Consider the following 25526-nt stretch of genomic DNA (forward strand, 5'->3'; position numbering starts at 1 on the left):
TTCATTTAGCAATATGCATTTAAGGTCCCTTTATGTCTTTCTGTGGCTTGATAGTTCATTTATCACCGAACAATACTCCATTGTATGGCTATATCACAGTTTATCCTTCATTTATTGAAGGATATCTTGGTTGCTTCCTATTTTTAACAATTATGAATAAAACCACTAAAAATATTTTGGGTGCAACTTTTTGTATGGACAGAAGTTTTCAACTCATTTGGGTAAATAACTAGGAGCATGTCTGATAGACTGTGATGGTAAGCCTATGTATAGCTTTGAAAGAATATGCCACTGTCTGCTAAGGGTCTATACCATTGTGCATTCTCACCAGTACGAAAAAAGACTTTGCATCTGTATTTGGTGGAGTCAGTGTTTTGGATTTTAATCATTCTAATAGGTACGTAGCGATTGTGGTTGTCTTTTGAAAGTATAGCTTTACAGGACATAAAGTAGCCCTATGGAAAAGCAGTAATGATGTGATAATGTTTGCCCCAAAAGAACAAAATTTATTCTGGAAAATTAAGACCTACAAATATAATAATAAGTAGAATGTTGTAGGCATCAAATAGGAGGTAAATACATAAATACAAAGTGATGGGTAAATCAAGAAACAAGATTCTGGCTGGGTGGATTGGGGAAAGCTAGATTTTAAAAGATGGTCAGAAACTACAGATAACGCCCCAAAAAAGAAATAATATGAGGAAACTAGGGAGGCAAAAAAAAAAAAAAAAAAAAGGCTCAACAATTCTTTTGCTAGGGATATATTCAATAAAAATGAATCCATATATTTACCAGTAGACTTTTATCACAATAACACAGTAGCACTATCTGTATTAGCCCCAAATTACAATACCAAATAACAGAATGGATAAATTGTGGCATATTCACACTACGGGATAATATGCAATAACGAGAATAAACTACCTCTAATACATACATCAATTATGATGAATAATGCCAAGAACTCAAACACAAAAACATACAGAGATTATGGTTCCATTTATATAAAAACAAGGAAAATTAATGTTTGACTGTAGAAGTCAGGATACTAAGTTTACTTGATGGGAATGAATAGGGACTGAAAGGAGTCTCCTGAGTGGTCTTGATGCTCTATTTTTTAACTTGGACGCTGATATTACACAGCGTAATTGTTTGTTGGCAAACAATCTTCAGTTGTCCATTTATGATATATCAATAAAAAGTAAACAAAACAAAACAACCCCAACTCTGGCCCAAGCTCCTGCTTTGGACATGCTTTAATCCAAACCTGGCAGAGAAACAGAAAAAAACATTTCTTCAATTTGTATTTAGATGAATAATCTTCAAAATTTTTAGTTAAAAATTTAAGTCTAAATTAATTCCATTCTGAAAAAATTATTTTCCTTTCATCTTATCTTTAGAGGAGGCAAAGGTTGCACACTATATCTAAGACTCTTTAAGCATGATATTATATATTATCCTACATCCAGACAATGGAGCATGCTGGACTTATTCTTTCTCAAAGGTGACGACACTGTCTAGACTCTTGTTGGGAGATTCTTCCCGCTATTTCTGTAAGCAATATTGTCCCCCAGGTTACTCTAATATATTCAATCCACTTTCATTTTGTAATACAGAAAGGTAGTGGTTCCACATGCAAAAAGCAGCAGGACACATGGTACCTGAAAACCAGAAGTCAGATAGTTGGAATGTAAAACTAATGTTCATCAAACAACAGAAAGGTGATTTTTAGGAGGAGGAAAGTTTTTTCCCCTCTTCTGGAGATTGCCAAGTTATTAAAATGCAGTTAAATACCAACTTCTTGAGGATTATTGGGAATTTTTCTAAGTTTCTTATTTTAGAAAGATTTTTGACCTTTAATAATTATTGTTAAAAATATTTTATACATGGCTTTGTTCATAGTAGAAGCTTAACAAATTATATGATTAGGTGATAAAACTAAATGTGTTGGGTTTAACCAGTAACAAAAGAACATTATCATACAAACATTTGAATAAACTATGTCCATAAAACATAACAGAAGATAAATTATTGCTCTAAGAGCATTAATTCAATCAGTCAGAAAAAAACTCTTTACCAGGCGCATGTGTACTCTTTTTACCAGGCACAATACTAAGCACTAAATATACAAAGAGACTATAAGACATTAAATACTTGTTCTCATGAAACTTAAAAGTAGTAGGAGACAATGTGTGATTTGATATAGGCCAGTGAGGGCACTGCTTGTGAAATCTCACCATTAAAAAACCATTCTTGTAGATCTTCAAGGCCTTTCATTGTCAAAGTTCTTTACTTTTAGGATGACCATCTCATTTACTTATTCATTCAAGAAAAATTTATAGTGTACCTACTGGAAATTAAGCAGTGAACAAAGTCTATTCTCAAGGAGCTTATATTCTACTATGCACGAAGGGAGAGAAATCAGAAAATAAGGAGGCACCAACATGGCAGAGAAGTAGGGGGATCCAAAGTTCCCTCATCTCTCAAACAAAGAAACCAGTGTTGAGGCCAAAGGACTTTGAATTCCAAGAGCCCAGGCGGCAAAGTGACAGAGATGCTTCCAGGGACCCACTGGGAAAACCTGACAGGACGAAGAGCTACTTCAATAAACAAATCAAAGCACACCTGGTGGAGGATCCAAAACATCACTATGAGTAGGGAGATAAAGTAACCCAAGTCACAACAACAGAGGGCAAGTAACACTCTCCAAAACACACCTCCTAAAGGGCCAGGCTCTGGACAGTGTATGACTCCTCTTTAATATAGTAGTGCTCGCAGGTGCAGGGCATATAACAAGCTTTTAATACACGTAAGAGACAAAAAAACTAGCCAAAATGACAAAACGGAAGAATTCTCAGGAGAAATTCAAGGAAGAAATGACAGCTAAAGAATGGATCAAAACAGATATAAACAATATAACTGAACAAGAATTTAGAATAATAGTCATAAGATTAATCACTAAACTTCAAAAAAGCATAGAAGACAGCAGAGAATCTATTGCTGCAGAGATCAAGGAACTAAAAAAGTCATGATGAATTTAAAAATGCTATAAATGAGGTGCAAAATAAACTAGAGGCAGTGACAGCGAGAATTTAAGAGGCAGAGGGGAGATTAAGTGAACCAGAAGATAAAATTATGGAAAAGATGAAGCTGAGAAAAAGAGATAAAAAAATTCTGGACCACAAGGGAAGAATTAGAGAACTAAGTGGTTCAATGAAAACTGAGCAATATCCATATCATAGGAGTTCCAGAAAAAGGAGAGACAGACAGAGGGTCGAAGGTGTGCTTGAACACATCATAGCTGAGAACTTCCCCAATATGGGGAAGGAAACAGACACTGAAATCCAGGAGGCACAGAGAACTCCCTTCAGACGTAACTGGAATCGATCTTCTGCAGGACATATATGAAACTGGCAAAATACAAAGATAAAGAGAGAATTCTGAAAGCAGCTAAGGATAAATGGCCCTTAACCTACAAGGGTAGACACCTAAGGGTAGTAACAGACCTATCTACTGAAACTTGGCAGACCAGAAAGGAGTGGCAGGAAATTTTCAATGTGATCAACAGGAAAAATATACAACCAAGAATCCTTTATCCAGCAAGCCTGTCATTCAGAATAGAAGGAGAGACCAAGGTTTTCCCAAACAAAAACTGAAGGAATTCATCACCACTAAACCAGCCCTACAATAGATCCTAAGGGGGACTCTGTGAGTGGAATGTTACAAGGACCACAAAGGACCAGATACATCACTAGAAACATGAAACCTACAGATATCACAATGACTCTAAATCCATCTTTCAATAATAACACTGAATGTAAATGGACTAAATGCTTCAATCAAAAGAGACAGGGTATCAGAATGGATTAAAAACAAACAAACAAACAAGACCCATCTATTTGCTGTCTACAAGAGACCCATTTTAAACCTGAGGACCCCTTCAGATTGAAAGTGAGGGGATGGAGAACCATCTATCATGCTACCACAAGTCAAAAGAAAGCTGGAGTAGCCATACTTATATCAGACAAACTAGATTTTAAACTAAAGGCTGTAACAAGAGATGAAGAAGGACATTATATCATAATTACGGGGTCTATCCATCAAGAGCTAACAATTATAAATGTTTACACACCGAATTCAAGAGCACCCAAATATATAAAATAAATCACAAACATAAGCAATCTTATTGGTAAGAATGTGGTAATTGTGGGGGACTTTAATACCCCACTTACAGCAAAGGACAAATGATCTAGACAGAAAATCAATAAACAATGTCCCTGAATGATACACTGGACCAGATGGACTTGACAGATATATTTAGAACTTTTCATCCTCAGGCAGAATACACATTCTTCTCAAGTACAAATGGAACAATCTCTAAGACAGATCATATACTGGGTCACAAAAGAGCCCTCAATAAATATAAAAGAATTGAAATCATACCATGCACACTTTCAGATCATAATTCTATGAAACTTGAAATCAACCACAGGAAAAAGTTTGGAAAACCTCCAAATGCATGGAGGTTAAAGAACATCCTACTAAACAATGAATGGGTCAACCAGGCAATTAAAGAAAAAATTAAAAAATATATGGAAACAAATGAAAATGGAAACACAACAATCCAAACCCTTTGGGATGCAGCAAAGGCAGTCCTAAGAGGAAAATACACTGCAATCCAGGCCTATCTGAAGAAATAAGAAAATTCCCAAATACAAAATCTAACAGCACACCTAAAGAACTAGAAGCAGAATAACAAAGAAACCCCAAAGCTAGCAAAAGAAGAGAAATAATAAAGATCAGAGCAGAAATAAACAATATAGAATCCAAAACAGTATATCAATGAAACTAAGAGTTGGTTTTTGGAAAAATAAAAAAAATTAATAAACCCCTAGCCAGACTTCTCAAAAACGAGAGGACCCAAATAGATAAAACCATGAATGAAAATGGAATTATTACAACCAATCCCTCAGAAATACAAGCAATTATCAGGGAATATTATGAAAAATTATATGCCAACAAACCGGACAACCTGGAAGAAATGGACAAATTCCTAGATACCCACATACTACCAAAATTCAAAGGGGAAGAAATTAAAAAGTTGAACAGACCCATAACTAGTGAAGAAATTGAATCAGTTATCAAAACTCGTCCAACAAATAAGAGCCCTGAGCCAGATGGCTTCCCTGGGGAATTCTACCAGACATTTAAAGGAGAGTTAATACCTATTCTTCTCAAGCTGCTCCAAAAAACAGAAATGGAAGGAAAACTTCCAGACTCATTCTATGAATCCAACATTACCTGGATTCCCAAACCAGACAGAGACCCTACAAAAAAGGAGGATTATAGGCCAATACCCCTGATGAACATGGATGCATAAACTCTCAACAAGAGGGGCGCCTGGGTGGCTCAGTCGGTTGAGCTTCCGACTTTGGCTCAGGTCATGATTTCACGGTCTGTGAGTTTGAGCCCCGCGTCGGGCTCTGTGCTGACAGCTCAGAGCCTGGAGCCTGCTTCAGATGCTGTGTCTCCTCTCTCTGACAAGCCCCCATTCATGCTCTCTCTCTGTCTCAAAAATAAACAAACATTAAAAAAATATTAAAAAAAAAAAAAAGCTCTCAACAAAATACTAGCAAATCGAATTCAACAGTATATAAAAAGAATTATTCACCATGACCAAGTGGGATTCATTCCCTGAGCTGCTGGGCTGGTTCAATATTTGCAAATCAATCAATGTGATACATCACATTAATAAAAGAGAGGATAAGAATCATATGATCCTGTCAATAGGTGCAGAAAATGCATTTGACAAAATATAGCATCCTTTCTTAAATAAAAACCCTCAAGAAAGTCAGGATAGATGGAACATACTTAAACATCATAAAAGCCATCTATGAAAAGCCCACAGCTAATACCATCCTCAATGGGGAAAACCTGAGAGCTTGCCCTCTGAGATCAGGAACACAACAGGGATGTCCACTATCACCACTGTTGTTTAACATAGTGTTGGAAGTCCTACCATCAGCAGTCAGACAACAAGATGAAATAAAAGGCATCAAAATTGGCAAAGAAAAAGTCAAACTTTCACTTTTCGCAGACGACATGACACCCTACATGGAAAACCTGAAAGACTCCACCAAAAGACTGCTAGAACTGATACGTGAATTCAGCAGTCACAGGGTATAAAATCAATGTACAGAAATCGGTTGCATCTTTATACACCAATAATGAAGCAACAGAAAGAGAAATGAAGAAACTGATCCCATTTACAATTGCACCAAGAACCATAAAATACCTAGGAATAAACCTAACCAAAGATGTAAAAGCAATCTACACATTCAATGCAATCCCAATCAAAATTGCATCAGCATTCTTCTCAAAGCTAGAACAATCCTAAAATTTGTAGAGAACCACAAAAGACCCTGAATAGCCCAAGTAATACTGAAGAAGAAAACCAAAGCAGGAAGGCATCACAATTCCAGTCTTTAGCCTCTACTACAAACCTGTAATCATCAAGACAGTATGGTATTGGCACAAAAACAGACACACAGACAAACGGAATAAAATAGAGAACCCAGAACTGGATCCACAAATGTATGGCCAACTAATCTTTGACAAAGCAGGAAACAGCATCCAATGGAAAAATGACAGTCTCTTTAGCAAATGGTGCTGGGAGAACTGGACAGCAATATGCAGAAGAATGAAACTAGACCACTTTCTTACACCATACACAAAAATAAACTCAAAATGGATGAAAGACCTAAATGTGAGACAGAAAACCATCAAAACCCTAGAGGAGAAAGCAGGCAACAACCTCTTTGACTTCAGCCGCAGCCAACTTCTTGCTCGACACACCTCCAAAGGCAAGGGAATTAGAAGCAAAAATGAACTATCAGGACCTTATCAAGATAAAAACCTTCTGCACTGCAAAGGCACTAAAAGGCAACCGACAGACGTATCAGATAAAGGGTTAGTATCCAAAATCTATAAAGAACTTACCAAACTCAACATCTGAAAAACAAATAATCCAGTAAAGAAATGGGCAGAAGACATGAATAAACACTTTTCCAAAGAAGACATCCAGATGGCCAACAGACACATGAAAAGATGCTCCACATCATTCAAAATCAGGGAAATACATATTAAAACCACACTGAGATACCACCTCACACCAGCCAGAGTGGCTAAAATGAACAACTCAGGAAACAACAGATGTTGGTGAGGATGTGGAGAAATGGGAACCCTCTTGCACTGTTGGTGAGAAGGCAAACTGATGCAACCACTCTGGAAAAGTGTGGAGGTTCCTCAAAAAATTAAAAATAGAACTACACTACGACCCAGCAAATAGCACTACTAGGAATTTATCCACGGGATACAGGAGTGCTGATTCATAGGGACACATTTACCCCAATGTATATAGCAGTGCTTCCAACAATAGCCAAATTATAGAAAGAGCATAAACATCCATCAACTGATGCATGAACAAAGAAGATGTGGTTTATACATACAATGGAATACTACCTGGCAATGAGAAAGAATGAAATCATGCCATCTGCAGCAACATGGATGGAACTGGAAGGTATTATGCTGAGTGAAATAAGTCAGTAAGAGGTCAGATAACCATGTTTTCACTCATATGCAGATCTTGAGAAACTTAACAGAAGACCATGGTGGGGAGGGAAGGGGAAAAAATAGATACAGAGAGGGAAGGAGGTAAACCATAAGAGATGTTTAAATACAGAGAACAAACTGAGGGTTGATGGGGGAGTGGGGGAGAGGGGAGGAGGGCACTTGTTGGGATGAGCACTGGGTGTTGTACCTAAGTGATGAAGCACGGGAATCTACCCCAAAAACCAAGAGCACACTTTACACACTATATGTTAGCCAACTGGACAATAAATTATATTAAAAAAAAAAAAATCAGAAAATAAGGAAATAAAGTAATCGGAAGTGATAACTGTTGTAAACCAAAGTAAAGCAAGGAAATAAAGTTAGAAATGAGAGTGTAACGGACAGCAAGGAGGAACCATGTGCATATGTGAACAGAAACACAGGACAGGTGAGGAGAAATAAGGAAAACAGGAACAGAACAAAAGAGATCTGGAGTCTTAAATATAAAACTAAAGAATATAGACCTTTTTGCTCAGGTAATAAAGTACAATTTAAAGTTTCTGAATAAGCATGATATGCAGGATGTTGTTCTAAAGTCTATTTTCTCAGGGTGCCTGGGTGGCTCAGTCATTTAAGCAACTAACTCTTGATTTCAGCTCAGGTCACGATCTCACACTCATGAGACTGAGCCCCATATCCAGCTCTGCACTGGGTGTGGTGTCTGCTTAAGATTCTCTCTCTCCACCCCCCCTCTGCCCCTCCCCCACTAACATTTTCTAAATAAGTAAATAAATAAAAGTCTATTTTCTCATAGATTTGAAAGATGTACTGGAGCAAGCAGAATTAGGAAGCACAGTCTATCAGGAAGCTACTGCTGTTAGCCTACATGAAATAATATGAGGACTACACTGAATAATCAATAGCAGTGGAATAAATAGGCCCAGTATACAAGCAACTAAGAGACACGGAAAAAACAACAGGAATGTGATAAGAACAGTGATTCTCAAATCATATGCAGTGAATGACTAGTTTGGGTTTTTGTTTTTTTCCCAGGGTTGTGAACTAATATTCTGTAAACTACAAAATTGAGTTCTTGGATGTTCTAGCAATGTCAAATTGTTATACAAGATTCTAAATGCTTACTCTCAATTTCTGTTATTAACTTGTGACAAAAAAATTGGTTAGCCAGCAATCTGTCTGGTGATTAGACCACACCTTGACAAGAACTAAAACAGGAAGAAAAATCCTCAGATTCCAAGATCTTGAACCTGAGTTGACAGAGAAAGTAATGATGCAATTAAGAGAGAAACAGAATCCAAAAGGAAGAGATGTGTGGTGAGGAGTTATATTTTGACCATGCTGAATCTATCAGTGAGACATCTAGGTAACAATCTATTGGTTAATTAGGAAAAAAATATATATACAGATCTGAAGAAAATGTTCTCATGATAGAACATTTTTCTTCCAAAGAGAGAGTTGGGGTTAGTATCTGCAAAGAGTCAAATATTGGTCTTCAGAATAACAGTAATGGTGGAGTCCTGGATAAATTATTTTATTTTAAAAAAAACACTATATAAAAGCATGAAGAGAGACTAAACGCAGAAACTAGAAGGAATTCAACTCTTGCAAAATGGGAACTGTGGTAGGCAGAGTTTTAAGATGGCCCCAATGGCCCTGTCTCATGCGTAACTGTATACATTGCATAATTACCCCTTCCTTGAGTGTGGGCTGAACTTAGTGACTTGCTTCTAATGAATAGACTATGAAAACAATGATGTCACATCTCTGATTAAGTTATAAAAGATTGTGCTCTCATCTTGCTAGCACTCTATTGCCTTCTCAGCTTACACCCTTTGATAAAGCAAGTTGCCCTGCTGGAGAGATCCTTGTGGCTAAGAACTGAGGGCAGTCTCTAGCCAACAGCCAGGAAAAGCTGAAATCCCTTAGTCCAATAACCTGCTAGCTAAGTGAATACTGAAAATAACCACATGAGCTCAGATGTGGACCCTTTTCCAGACATGCCTTCAGATGACACCTCAGTCCTGACTACCCCTTGGGTGAGAGTTAAGCTATGCCTGATTCTGAACCAGAGAAACTGCAAGATAGTAGTAAGTGAGTGTTGTTTTGGTTTTTTAATTTTTTTTTAACTTTTTTTTTTTTTTTTTAAATTTATTTTTGAGACAGGGAGAGACAGAGCATGAACAGGGGAGGGTCAGAGAGAGGGAGACACAGAATCTGAAACTGAGCTGTCAGCACAGAGCCTGACGCGGGACTCGAAGTGAGTGTTGTTTTAAGAGCTATGCTTCAGAGTAATTTCTTATGCAACAGTAGATAACTTACATAAGAAATTACATTGGGTAATATCCACATTTGCAAGGCTTTTACCATGAAGTTACTCACAAATCTGCCAGCAGAAAATAAATCTCAAGTAGAAAGCCAGAGTCCTACTGCCTGAGAAGCCAAAGGACAAGGTCTAGGATTGTAACAGTGGCTGGAATTCAAGGTTGGATATCCTGGAAAGGAGGAAACCTTGAAGAGTGGAGTCCCAAAGTCTGCATATTCATACCCCTCAAATTCCTGACTGACTCCAAAAGTACACCTATGGGAGAAAAGACTGAAAGGAGCTTAGGGGAAAAACAATAGCTAGAAAGCTATAACAGCCAAGCAGAGATTTTGACAGCTACCATCTGCAGTGGGGATAAGATTTTGGAATTTCAATTCTGCCAAGTTACAGGGGTCAGAAAACAAAACCCCAAAAGGGAAATACTATAGAAGTAAAGACCTTATATCAAGACTAAATGCCAAGAAAAATATAATATCTAAAATTAAAATTTTTTTCTATGGGATTAATAATAGACACTAAAAAAGGTACCATATAGAGCAATAAAAAAAATAGCAACAGGAACATTCTAAAACACACATAAAAAATGAATAGAACATCAATAACCTGAAAGGTAACATAATGAGTTTCAATATACACATAGTTAGAGATCCACAGAATAGAAAAGCAAAGAGGGGACCAAAACCAAGAAAATTTCAAAACATAATGGCCTGTATCTTTCTACCTTTGATGAAAACCATAAACCCACAGATCCAAGAAGCTCATAAACTCCAAGCAGAAGAAACATGAAAAACACCAAACAAAGGCATATTATTAACAAACTGCTGGAAGCCAGGGACAAAGAAGAAAAATTTTAAATATAGAGAAAAAGACTACACAGAAACAATAACAGCAAAACTCTTGCTCGAAACTAGGCAAGCCAGAAAAACAAACAAAACAAAACAAACCCAGAGAGACATGAGAGACATGTTTAAAATACAGCAAAAAAGAAAAGCTGTCAATCTAGATTTCTATACCAAGAAAAATAGCTTTCAAAAATAAAAGCAAAACAAAGGCTTTAGGACAAACAAAAGCCTGGAGAAATCATTATGAGCATAACTGTACTACAATATATGTTAAAGGAAGTTCTTGGGAAAAAGAAATTCAGATTTACACAAAGAATGAAAGTACTAGAAATGGTAAATTCATGTGTAATCATGAAAGGGTTTTTTTTTTTTTTTTTTTTTTGCATCTTTTAATCTCTTTACAAGATAACTGAGAAGGATGATAGTATGGCAAAAGGTACAGGAACCAACCTAAAAGAGTCAGCAATAACCAAAGCTAGAACAAATTGAGCAACAAAATAACAACACTGGGCTGGAACCACAGAAGAGAATAAATGAATCCAGACTGATATAATTTAAGTAATGGAATAAATAAATAAGTGAGGGAGAGAAGGGACAGCTATTCATTATAGAATTTCAATTAATGCAAAGGAAATGAGGGAAATTTTTTAAAAATCACCATTAGAATACAGTAATATAATTGTTTCAGGGAAGATCAAGATCCACCAATGAATACTAAAATTAAGGAGCAAAGGATGAAGGAAAAACAAGATACTGTCATAGACTAACACCAGCACTCCTCAGGGTAATTATTAATTAAAAAGAAAAAATAATTAACTTTAAAGTGGAGGGGTGCCTGGGGGCACCTGGATGGCTCAGTTGGTTAAGTGTCCAACTCTTGATTTCAGCTCAGGTCATGATCTGGTTGGTGAGTTCAAGCCTCATGCTGGCTGCTTGAGATTCTCTCCTCTCTCACTCTACCCCTCCCCTCCCTCAAAACAAACACCAATAAATACATGAATGAATGAATGAGTGAATGAATGAATGAAGTGGAGAAGAACAGCAGAAATCACCATAACCAAGGTCAAAACCACCAGCAATTAGACATATCAACATCCTATCTCTTAATATGATTCACTGGGGAAGGTACCACAATCACCTCAGTGGTTTTCTTGCCAAAACACATAACCTCAAACTAGTCATGCAAAAACATAATCCAAACAAACAAAAAAAAGAGTGATCTAGTATGTTATACTTGATCAGTAGTCTTTTTTTTTTAATTTTTAAAAAATGTTTATTTTTGAGAGATAGAGACAGAGCTCGAATGGGGGAGGAGCAGGGAGAGAGAGGGAGACAGAATCTGAAGCAGGGTCCAGGCTCTGAGCTGTTAGCACAGAGCCTGATGCAGGGCTATAATCCACAAACCACAAGATCATGACCTGAGCTGAAGTCAGATGCTTAAATGGATGAGCCACCCAGACGTCCAGAGCAGTACTCTTGAAAAGCATCAGTGTCATGAAAGAAAAGGAATGACTTTCAATCTTTCCCACTGTCACAAGTTGGAGTTGAGTACAGATATCTATTAAATGTAATGTAGGATTCTGGAATAGGAAAAGGACATAAGTGGAAAAACTGGGAAATCAAAATAAAATTTGTAGCTTAGTATTATTGTACCAATGTAAATTTCTTGGTTTTTATCACTATATAATGGTTATGTAGAATGTTAACAAGAGAAGAAGCTGGGTTAAGGGGTATATGAGAACCCTGTGTATTGGTTTTATAATTTCTAAGTCCAAAATTTGTTCAGACTGGAAAGCTTAAAAAAGATAAAGTTCATGGACTCCTGGGTGGCTCAGTTGGTTACGAGTCCAACTTTGACTGAGGTCATGATCTCATGGTTTATGAGTTTGGGCCCCACGTTGGGCTCTGTGCTGACAGCTCAGAGCCTGGAGCCTCCTTCGCATTCTATGTCTCCCTCTCTCTCTGCTCCTCCCCCACTTGTGCTCTCTCTCTCAAAAATAATAAACATTAAAAAAATGATAAAGTTTAAAGTAAAAATAATATCAATGTATTATTGTGAGATTTATAATATATGAAGAAGTATAAAGGTATGACAATAACTGCAAAAAGTGGAATAAAAGTGTTCTATGTAAGGTTCTTAGGATATATGTGAAGTGATATACTATTATTTGAATGCAGACTGTGTTATGATATGTACTGTAAATACCAGACCAGATACTAAAGCAAAGTAACAAAGACGCATATAACTAATATGCCAACAGTTGAAATAAATGGAATTTGTAAAAAAGTAAAAAAAAAGTCAATCTAAAAGAAGGCATGGAATGGGGGGGGGTGGAGAATAACATATGGCACAAACAGAAAATAGATTGATTTAATTCAATCATATTTGAAACTGTATTAAATATAAATAGTCTAAACCCTTCCAGTAAGACAAAAACTGTCAGGATTAAAAACCACAAGAACTATCTATATGCTGTCTACAAGAAACCATTTTAAATGTAAAGACCACAAAAAGGTAAAAGAATGGCAAGAGATATACAATGCAAGTACCAATTAACAAGGAAGTTGGAGTGGCTGTATTAATAGCAGATAAAATAGGATTTATAAAAAGAAGTATTACCAGGAATGTTATCAGAAATACAGACATTTATTAATGATATAAGTAACCTCATCAAAAAAAATGCTAGGTATATCTATAACCAATAACAGATTGAAAAAACAGCAGACAGAAGATTGATAGGGGTACAAAATAAATGAATTATCAGCTAACTTGACCTTGCTTGAAAAAAAAAATTGCAGTGTATATTCTTTTCAGCTGCATACAGAACATTTACTAAGACAGGCCATATTTTATAAATCAATAACAAAAATATCGGAAAACATCTCTCAAACACTTGAAAATTGAACAATTCACTTCTAAAGAATCCCTGGGTTACAGAAGAATTAACAAGAGATATTTAAAGAATATTTAAAACTAAACAACAATGAATATACAACATATCAAAATTTGTATGCTGCTGCTAAAATAGTACTTGGGAGATTTATAAAGAAATGTTCATATAATGAAAAAAAATCAATCTAATCTGATAACTTAAAGTAGACAAACAGCATATTAAACCTAAAGAAAAAAAAACTAAATAAGCATGAAAAAAAAAAAAAAAGAAAAAAAAAATCAAAGAGAATAGAAAAAACCTGAAACAGGTTTACTTATTTATCTTTTGAAAAGACCAATAGGGGCATCTGGGTGGCTCAGTCCATTAAGCATCCAACTTCAGCTCAGGTCATGATCTCACGGTTCATGAGTTCGAGCCCACCGTCAGGCTCTGTGCTGACAGCTCAGAGCCTGGAGCCTGCTTTGCATTCTGTGTCTCCCTCTCTGTCTGCCCCTCCCCCACTCAAGCTCTGTGTCTCTCAAAACTAAACGTTAAAAAAAAAAAAATGACCAATAGAACTGATGTATCTCTAGCCAGACTGATCAAGCAAAGAAGACCAAAATACCAATATTAGGAATGAAATAAAGACATGATTACAAATCATACTGCTGACATTAATAAAATATAGAACTATTAGAACTTCATGCCTAAAATTCAACAAATTAGATAAATGCTTTGACAAATTCAAACTACCAAAATTCAACTAAGCAGAAAACTCAAATAATTCTGTATCTATTAACTAAAATAGATCAGGAATTAAAAACCTTCCTATAAAGAAAACATCAGCTTCAGATTGCATATCTGATAAATTCTTCTAAACATTTGAGGAAATACTAATTATACACAAACTCTTCAAGAACATAAAAGAGAAATACTTTTCAACTCATTCTGTGAAATGAAGCCAGCATTACTCTGACAGCAAACCATTATTAAAGAGAGACAATTACAGATGATGCATTCTATTCCATTCTATTCTACTCTATGATGAATATAGATACAAATTCTTTAACAAAATTTTAGTATAGGTAATTTAAAAAATAAATTAAATCTACCAACATAGAAAAAGGCCCTATTAAAATGTACATAGTAGGCACTCAAATACTGGTAAATAATTAGATTTCACAAGTTGTGACCTGCCCAATGAAGCCATACGACCTTCCCTTTCAAGTGACATTAAAGATGCTGATATTTTAAAAATAACTTATTCCTGAACTTATAGGGATATTTCCAAAATATTCAGAGATTAACTCTATGAAAAATCACATTAATCTTACTAAAATAATTTGTAAAATCACATAATTAACAAGAGCTGGAAATATCTATCACACAAGCTTGAGCAGATTTAGAACTTACATCAGAATTTATACTACTGTATTACTTAAATTTGTATTATATGCTTAATTCTCCCTTTCATTTCAAAGACAAATTCAGAAGCTCTTCTAAGCAGGGGCATCTGCAACTAGGCAACATGGACAACAGTGACTATATTCCTTTGGATGAGTAGCATGCTGTCATTAGAATACAATGACTGCCCTCTTCCCTACACCTCAGTAGGGTGGAAAGTCAACTTTATCCTCTCTCTGATCCTATCAACCCCTTCTAAGATGGCTCAAGTGATATTCTCTCAGTTCCCTTACCGCCTCCTTTAGCAGTAACAACTTGTACAGGTTTCTATTGTTCTGTGAAACATCTGACAATCTGGTAACAATAAACTAAGTTAGTTAATAGTTCATTTCCAAGTCTCTGGGTTTCTTGCTGATTCCTAGCCAAAAGGAGTTACTTATTAACAACTATGAATTCCCTTTCCTGATTTCTTTTTCCTGCCAAACTAAGTTACTAATTAGCACTTGTGCAAAACACTCAAATGGGATCGATTAAATATCATTACCCACACCATGAAAGCAATTTTATCATCCCTGGCAGTCCTGGGAGAATTTCAAGAATTTTAGGGACTAAAGGTTACAATTTAATATTGAAAAATGGGTCACTTGAGCATGTGACTCTTGATTTCAGCTTAGGTCGTTAGATCGAGCCCCATGTTGGGCTCCCCCGCCCCCCCCCCCCCCCCATGGCTCATGCTCCCTCTCTCTCAAATAAATAAAATGAAAAAAAATATATTTTTTTGTGAGTAATAATAGTATTGGGCTTCACTAAATTCACTTCAAGCCTCATTTACTGAAAACTTACCATTTATTACCTACAAAAAAATCACAGAAAACATAAGGAATTCAAATCTCTAATCCTTCAACTTAAAACAAATTGATTTTATATATAAAAAATTATATATATATATGTAGCTTGACTTACAGAAGGTAACACAGCAGTACTTCAGTATGGTAGGAATTTTTTCAATAACTGTGACTGCATCAAATGAGTAAAAAAAATGTTGCTGATTCTGTATATCTGAATGTTGTGAGTGGTTTCTTTCAAATGAGCAAAAATGATTTGAGTTCCCAAAAAGCATATACATTTTAACATATCGTTCTCATAAGCAAAACAGGTTATTTTGACAAATTCATGTGAATTGTATATTATACAGAAATGATGTAGCATTTTATTGAACATATGATGTAGGAAGAATAATTTTTTTAAAAAATATTCCTTCTAACAAGAATAAGGGGGAAAGTTTAAAGAAATCCTAAAACTACTAGCCCATACTTCAACAGAGGCAAACTGTAGGAATATTCATGAAAGACAAAGATGGAGTTTTTCCTGGCTTCAAAGAGCAACCGTTTCTTTCCTAGAAGAATAAAATCCTTTAAAACTTCATTTTCCAGAAATCCCTAAACTAATTATTCAAATTGACTATTTGATGGCCCTAAGTGGAATCCATCCAGGCCAAAAAGAAAAAAAAAGAAAAATTTACAAACGCACATCTCCAGGGGAGCCTGGGTGGCTCAGTGGGTTTTAAACGTCTGACTCTTGGTTTCAGCTCAGGTCTTGATCTCACAATTTCATGAGTTTGAGCCCCACATCAGGCTCTGCGTTGGCAGTGCAGAGCCTGCTTGGGATTCTCTCTCTCCCTCTCTGCCCCTCCCTCACAGGCGCTGTGTCTCTCTCAAAATAAATAAATAAACTATAAAAACAAAAACATACCTCCAGAATGAAACTCAAGGGAACCAGTAGGAATTATGGGAAGAGGGAGTGATTATTTCCTGTTTTCCCTCTCAAAACAATTTAACTGTCTTGGTATACAGTGATGAGTCTCTTTTAAGATTATAAATGGTAAAAGAAGGTTAGGGCAGGAAGGATGGAACACTAAAGTAAAAAGCAATGACTTTTTAATCAGTAAAAGAACGACTAAGTGTTCCACCTATCTGAACGACTAAGTGTTCCACCTATCTACTTAACACAAGAAGACATTTACTTTGTGTCCATCCATGCCTTATCACACAAAAAGAAAGGTAAATGAAAATTACCAAATGAAGTTTTCTAGGCTACTCTGATGTATTATCTCTGGCTCTTCACATGGTTACATTTACTGTCTGTTTGGTATCCTTTTACTGTTTTCTGCCAGTGTTCACCCGTGTGAATATATATCACTGGTATGAAATCACATGGCATTAATAAAGATGCCATTAATGCTTAAAGAATACTCTATAAAGCAGAGCAGCTTGTATCATCATGACCAAATTTCATATATATTATTTAAACTAAACAGTAGGGTATATTTCAAAACTTCTAATTTCTCATATTTCTCAAATATATTGCTGAACACAAGCTAGATGGCAAGACTGATAGTATACTCATATAAGAAAAGAATAAGCATGCAATATGCATAATATGAACCTAGTATCTATAATAATGCAAATCTAATACATAGAAAGAGAAATTTAATAAAACGATAATGACCATGTATTTCGAATTGTAAATTCTCGTTAGGGGTTTCAGCAGTAAGTCAAACTACATAAAAGGTATATAACACTTTAAAAAATGTCAAATTTCCATTTTACTTGTTCTTTCTGCATAGGTCTTAATTTGTAAACAATTTCAAAGGGGTTCAGGATTTTATTTTTTGTAATTAAAAAAGCAGTAAAGATCTGCATCACAAAAAATACTTGTCTTTTTCTTTATAATAAAAGATAGCTTTCAAAAACTAAAAACAAATTCATAGTCATCGAAACTCTGCAAATCAAAACCACAAACGTACCACTTCATACTCATGGAATGGCTATAATAAAAAGATGATAGCAAAGGTGTGGAGGATACAGAGAAACTGGAACCCTCATACACTGTGGTGGGAAAGTAAAAAGGTGCAGCCACTGAGGTAAACAGTCCAGAAGTTCCTCATAAGGTTAAACATAGAGTTACCATATGATTCAGTAATTCCACAGCCAGGTATATAACTCAAGAAAATTGAAAACAAATGTCCACACAAAAACTCGGACACAAGTGTTCACAGTAATTTTATTTGTAACAGTCAGAAAATGGAAACAACCCAAATGTTCAACTGATGAATGGGTAAATGAAATGTGGTATATTAATACAATGGAGCATTATTCAGCAATCAGAAGGAAAGAAGTACTGATACATGCTACAACCTGGATGAATTCTGAAAACATGCTAAGTAAAAGGGGTCAGTTACCAAAGACCACATATTGTATAACTCCATTTATCTGAAATAACCAGAACAGGCAAATCTATAGAAACAAAATAAATTAGTCTACCTATGGCTAAGGGGTTTCAAGAAAACAGAAGAGGGGTAACTGCTAAAGTGCACAGAGTTTCTTTTTAGAGTAATAAAAATGTTCTAAAACCGTGATGGTTGCACATCTCTATGAATATACTGAAACCCACTAAACTGTACACTTTAAATGTGTGAATTGTACAGTATGTGAATTATACCTCCAGTAAGCTGCTAACATCCTCCTCCCTCCAAGGGAAAAAAAAATCTAATAACTGCAGCTATACATAGAATAACCTAGCATATTCTTTGAAAGTACAGATCCCCTGAACCAGCCAGACCACTAAGTCATCAACTATGAAGTGGGATGCACTTTTCTAGACTAGAGGAGCAGTACAATAAGACCAGTTCAAAACCTGACTGTCAACTTCCTAGCTACATGACTTTCAGTAAATTATCTAATCTCTCTACATTTTCAGGTCCTACTTCAGTACAATGCAGGAAGAAATGCCTATTTCACTGGGTTACTATAAAAACTTAATAATATATACAAAGTATACTATAGGACATATTGTGCTCAAACAATATTTTATTATGATTGTTATTTTTACTGGACTTTTATTTTCCTGTTCTTTATAGAACTTCTCCAATATCTGCCCCAAATCCATGCATCTAAGTTAAACCTTATAAATCTTAACTCTTTTCAAGAAATAATAACTTTTCGGGGAGGCTGGGTGGCTCAGTCGGTTCATGTCAGACTCTTCATTTCAGCTCAGGTCATGATCTCAGTTTGTAAAATCAGGCCTCACATCAGGCTCTGCAATAAAACCTTGGGAGCCTGCTTGGGATTCTCTCTCTCTCTCCCTCTGCCCCTCACCCACTCGCACTTTTTCTCTAAATAAATAAATAAGAAATATTAACTTTTGGAGCACCTGGGTGGCTCAGTCAGTTAAGCAGTCAACTCTTGGTTTCAGCTCAGGTCATGGATTTAGGCCCATGCCAGGCTCTACACTGGCAGCACAGAGCCTGCTTAGGATTGTCTCTCTCCTCTCTGCCCCTCTCCCCGAAATAAACAAACATTAAAGAATTGTTTTTAATTTTTAAAAAGAAATATTAACTTTTATCTTTAAAAGCAGTTTATTGTCTATCTGATGCCCTGCCTGGAATAAAATAACATTTATGAAGTTACTATTTTTACAGAAATACAAACATTACAAGAACACAAACTTCAATAACACCACTAATGGTGGGAGGGTGCTCCTTAAACAAATTCCATGGTTATTTTTAAAATTACAAACTTAGGCCTAAAGGTCAAAAGATGAGGCAGACACAAATAACAACCAAATAAAATTTGCCAATTTTTAAAAATACATTCACTTTAGTAAAAATGCTATACCTATATGCTAAGAACAAACTGAAGTAAATTTAAAATCCTGTAATTTCTTAAGAAATGTACATTTTTAATTCCCAGGTAAGTTGATAACATCTCTATGGAAAAAAAATCCTTAGTAAGACTCTCATGTGAATTAAAGCCAACATTTTCATATAGAGTGTAATACATACACAACACAGTAAGAACACAAACAAGAAATAACATTTTATATTTCTATATAAAAATTTAGCATTTCTTTTGCTAACAGTCTCTAATTCTATTTAAGAATGAAACATATATACTATGGTGAAATTGTGACTAAATCTGGTATGAAATCAAAAGTCAATCAACAACCAATTCCTATCTGAAGACATGAAAATGAATATTTCCATTCAAATTCTGGAGAATATTTTAATATCTCATAAGTGAGTCATATTTTGAAAGTACAGTTCATTGCTTGAGAAAATCTGTCATGGACTTTCTAAATGCATTTAATTAAACCAATTAAACTAAGATTTTAAGTTTCTGGTTAGAGTTAAATGTAGAAGAGCACAATACCTAAAATTTATACCTTTTTCAAAGTTAAATAAATTTTTAAACACACCTACAGAATATTATATCTCTACAAAGCTGCAGTGTCTAAAGTTTCCTTTGTTACCCACTATAAGAGCAATGCTCAAGCAACAATATATTCAATTCACCTATTTTATTCGGAATAAATGTGCCTTTCGTAACAAAGAAACCTTCCCTTAAAAAGTTCCATAATCAACTTTTATGTAATTTTTAAAAATGTTATAAATCAAGCCCAGATATCTTTATCAATTTCTCAAAATTGGTAAGTCAAGGTTTACTATACTCCATAACTTAAAAATGAAAATAACTACTTTTACTGACTTGTTTACACATACATATTTCCTATTTTTTATACTACTACCACTCTTTTGCTTTTTTACAAGGCTCTGATATGCCAATCTTTTGTAGCAAATTAGGTAGAAAAGTCAAGTAAAAGTAAACAAACATTTTTCAGATAAAGAAGGGCAAATGAAAGAACTGGAAAACGTAACCCTTAATGAATCTACTGTACTTTTTAAATATTTTAAAAATAGATGGTAACAAGTTAAAAATTCAGGAAATATTTTTTTACTGCTACGTATTCACTTTCTCCAAATGAAAATGAGAGGATAGGTTCATATGAAAAAGGCCCAACTACATTTATACTCTAAGTTTATAAAATAATCTCAAACCATATAATATTGCTAAAACTGAATAATTAAAGTAAAACATAAAGAAGACATTTAGAAATCAGCTGTTTTTAGGCAAGTATCAGATATTTTCTGATATGGAAAAGCACTTGACAAAATTATCTGGCATAACAAATACTACAAATAATAGTAACCCAAGGTCTCTTACCAATTTCAGCAGGTAGTTGTTTGATTTTGTTCTCTCGAATGCTAAGCATGCTGAGTTTTGACAGATTTTTGATGTCCTTTTCCACAGTAGTTATACGATTAAAGCGAAGGTAAAGAGTGGTGAGAGAATCTAGCCTATATACCACTGAAGGAATTTCTCTCAGTTTATTATGCCGTAAATCAAGCATCCGCAGCTTCTTCAAGTTATCAAGAGAGTCAGGCAAACTGGTAAGTGAGTTTTCATTTAGAGCCAGTGTCATGAGATTTACTAGACAACCCACCTCTGCCGGGAGGGACTGCAATTTGTTGCTATATAAATAAAGTTCTGTTAATTGAGTCAACTCTTTGATTGATGATGGCAATACGTGTATAGACCTCTTGGATAAGTCCAAACGCATTGAATTCTCTTCCCGGCATTTGTTGAGCTCTTTAATCACCTCTGCATTGCTAGATTTTTTTCTAGTCCCAGGTGCTGGATTTGGCCGTTTGATCGTATTGTCAACTGAAAAAGCCACCCCTGGTTGGGCAGCACTGGAGTCCTTCTTTCCATCTTTGGCATCTTTCCCTTTGGTCTTAGGTTCTTTTTCTTTGCTCTCTTTCCCAAAACCTCCAGAGGCTTTTGCCTCCTTTTCTCTTTCCTTGGCTGATGGCACTTTGGGATCTTTCTCTTTAGAGTCTTTTTCTTTTCCTAAACTACTACTCATGGTGACTCAAGCTTCGGCAAAAACTACATGAACTCCTTTGTTTTATTTGCCAACAACAGTCATTGGAATTCAAAGATGAAGAGACAAAGATCCTACACAATCAAAAAAGGTGTTGGCTTGAAGAAGTAATCACCATGGAGTAACAGCCATCTGTTACATGTTAGATCTAAAAGCACTATGCCCATTTCTGATAACTCATTCCAACTGGTAAAATGCTGCTGGTCAACGATTCATTAGAATTCCTGAAATATAATACAGAAAGAATATTAAATTACTTTAGATTATAATTTATATTAAGTAAATGGGCTCTGAAAAACAATCTTACTGAAAATCTGGCCATTTTATGATTTGATGCAGTAATTTTCTATTGAACATTTTGTTATGCAAAATCCACTGAAAAGCTATAAAAATTAATAAGGCAGGTTCTATCTTCAAGGACTTTATAATCTAACAGGAAGAGGTAAGATAAGCGTACAAGTTACTGTAAGTTTGTAAGAACTGAAAATTGGGGGAAATCATAATAATGTTTGAGTGCTTTCTATGTACAAGCACTACTGTTCAGAAATTTACAAATATTAATACATATAACAGCCCTATGAGATCAACTGTTGTCCCTATTTTATAAATAGGACACAAAGGCACAGAAATATGTTTAAGTAACTAGTTCTGTGATCTTGGAAAAGCAACAGAGCTGAGATTCCAATGTATATATCTATAGCCTGTGTTCCTAATCACTATACTAAAATTGTTCTATCTGCAATTAACTGCCAGACAGCGTTAGGTAACAGGAAGGATTTCAAAGGCCACGATGATAGAATTGGGAACAGTTTCACAAGAGAACAAAATGAGCTAAGTAAAATATGTATGGAGCACAGCAAACAGTTCAGGTAAAAGGGCATGAAGAATGTGTAGTTCAATAACCATTCCAGGTGATTCTAATGCAGGTAGATGCAGGGACCACCTTTGAGAAACAGTAAGAGAGAGCAATCTCCAATGATATCTATATACTAAAACATGTGAATAGTGACAAGGACTCTTAAGGGTTCTTAAAAATCGAAAAAGTTCACTGGTAAAATGACCAAAACGAGCTACAAAGGCTAAACACAGGAGTAAAATCTTTGTGAAGGAGGCAGTCCTCCCTCTAAGCATTTTCAAATTTAAAATATAATTTGGGGGTGCCTGGGTGGCTCAGATGGTTAAGCATCTTGATTTTGTCTCAGGTCATGATCTCACTGTTTTTGGGGGTGCCTGGGTGGCTCAGATGGTTAAGCATCTTGATTTTGTCTCAGGTCATGATCTCACTGTTTGTGAGACTGAGCCCCGTGCTGGCTCTGCATTGACATTGTGGAGCCTGCTTGAGATTCTCTCTCCGCCTCTCTTGCTCGTGCTCTCTCTCTCTCAAAATAAATAAATAAACATTAAAAAAATAAATACAATTTGTATTTCATGGCTCTTGTTAATTTTATAAGTAACTGGATCTTTATGTGGTAGTAGGGCTTAAAGATTACAGACAAAATGACTAATATCCAATTAGCTTAAGAGGTTAAAAAAGTTAATAAAATTTTATGAAAACACCAATAGTATTTAATAGTCTATGTGCACAGGATCGTGCTAAGAATTTCTATATAAAAGATGTGAGCCCTATGCCACACAAGGTTACAGTTTAATTAGACAGCCAAAACATTCAGCAAATCAGTCCAGGTACATATAATGAAAAGGTAATTTAGGCCAAGAATACTGAATGACCTTAGTTTGCCACAGGAAAGCGAAAAGGTAGAACTTTGCTGAAGCAAAGGGTAAGAGGTGCAGTAATAACCAGAACTGGGTAGAAGACTGATGATCTGTAAATTCCCAGACTAGAGAGTTTGAATTTATCAGCTTATAAGATTCTACAATTATATAAACATGCTATTAGTTGCTAGCACACCAGAAAAGCTATTATCTCCCCCCCACTCACCATCCTTTCAAAACGAGAAAATATTTTGAGCTACAATGGAGACTCGACTAAAAAAAACCTTAGAGGTACAGATTGAGAAACAATGCTGATGAGCCAAAATGAAAGCACATTTATTAAAATGATACAACAAAGAATAATGGAAGATATACACAGATGACGGAATACAGACACTGCTTATTGATTTGTGTATAAGAAACGTATTATGCCAAGTTTCTGGAAATCAAATTTCTATTTAGCAAGGTACGTATGTACTGAATTTAAAGTGAGTTGCAGATGGTATTAAAAGATGTTACATATTAAAGAACAAATCTAGCCTCTCAAAAAGTAAAGTTTCTGCTTAATAATCAGATTTAAAAGCATTTTTGTGAGTTAAAAATGACACTTTTTTAAACACACACTTGGCATTTTTTAAGATGGAATCCTTGTTCTTCTATTCTGATGTTTCCCAAACTTCCCTAATAACAAAAAATAAAATAAAATAAACCTGGGATATTGGTTAAAAAAAAAAAAAAAATTCCCAGGGTGCCTGGGTGGCTCAGTTGGTTGAGCATCTGATTCTTGGTTTTGGCTCAGGTCATGATCTCACAGTTCATGGGTTTGTGCCCTGCCCTGGGTTTTGCACTGTCAACACAGGGCCTGGTGAGATTCTCTCTCTCTCTCCCTCCCTCTCTCTCTCTCTGAAAATAAATAAATAAACAAACAAACATTAAAAAAATAAAATAAAATTCCCAGGTACAAACAAACAAACATTAAAAAAAATAATAAAATAAAATTCCCAGGTTCTATCCTAAACCACTTAATTGGAATCTTTAAGAAGAATAATCTCGGAAACATGTTTTAAAAAGAAAGGTCTCAGCAAATGCTTATCCACTTTGGAAATACTTGATATAACCAAATCTAAACACCAAACATCAGACCACTGGTATATTAAATACTGTATTCCTTAAATATTATTTTAAAAATGAAAACTGAGAGGGTGCCTGCTGGCTCAGTCAGTAGAGCATCTGACTCTTGATCTTGGGGTTGTGAGTTCAAGCCCCACTACAGGTATAGAGGTTACTTTAAAAAATTAAAAAAACAAACAACTACATAAATATTTGTATGGCGCATACATGATACTGCTATAAATGTTAAAAATGGTCCCATAAAAAATAAACTAAAAATGAAAATTGAGGATGGGGGGAGGTCAGGAAAGAAAACTGTATAATGACAAAACAAGTTACTAATAATTTAAAGTTTCTACTTAAGTCTGAAAAGAGACTTCCCAAAATATATAAATACCACCACTGTATTTGACATTAATACTAGAGATACTTGAGCTGTTTAATAGTTTTCCTGCAATAGTGATGGATTTGAACTGACCCACATGCTCATCCTATAATTCTTATACCTAATGAGATTTACTGGTACATACAATAGTTAAGTCACAGTTCATAAAAATATAACTAGTTACAGAGAATAGAATTTGGACTTTGACATTTCACCATACTGAAAGGAATTAACTAACCAGGCTTGACTATTAACTAAAAAATTTTCATCCAGTAAAAATATAGGTCGTCTAAGAGAACAAATGACTTGACAGCCCAAAGTTGTTATGAGTCTAATCCAGACCTCACTCAGGTGACACTGCTAAATATTTTTTTGACAAGCAAAAAGTATTGTGAGTACTCTTTCATGGTTCTTGGAAATTAACTATTCAATAGGTTTTTTAAAATCACTTTATAACATAG

The 25526-nt window shown here is 35.2% G+C and overlaps 1 protein-coding gene across 4 annotated transcripts in view; it reads right to left on the minus strand.

Moving 5' to 3' along the window:
• The window catches only part of SHOC2 (SHOC2 leucine rich repeat scaffold protein), a 108006-nt gene that overhangs the window by 36982 nt on the left and 45498 nt on the right, over positions 1-25526 (minus strand). For all 4 annotated transcript variants that reach the window (XM_078434829.2, XM_078434827.2, XM_078434828.2 and 1 more), the window contains one exon: positions 21137-22081. In XM_078434829.2, the coding sequence (XP_078290955.1) occupies positions 21137-21839 (703 nt within the window). In that variant the 5' untranslated portion in view covers positions 21840-22081. The remainder of the gene's footprint in view (positions 1-21136; positions 22082-25526) is intronic.

This window comes from Panthera onca, chromosome D2 (genome assembly GCF_046562875.1).
Source record: "Panthera onca isolate mPanOnc1 chromosome D2, mPanOnc1 haplotype 2, whole genome shotgun sequence".
Taxonomy (NCBI): domain Eukaryota; kingdom Metazoa; phylum Chordata; class Mammalia; order Carnivora; family Felidae; genus Panthera; species Panthera onca.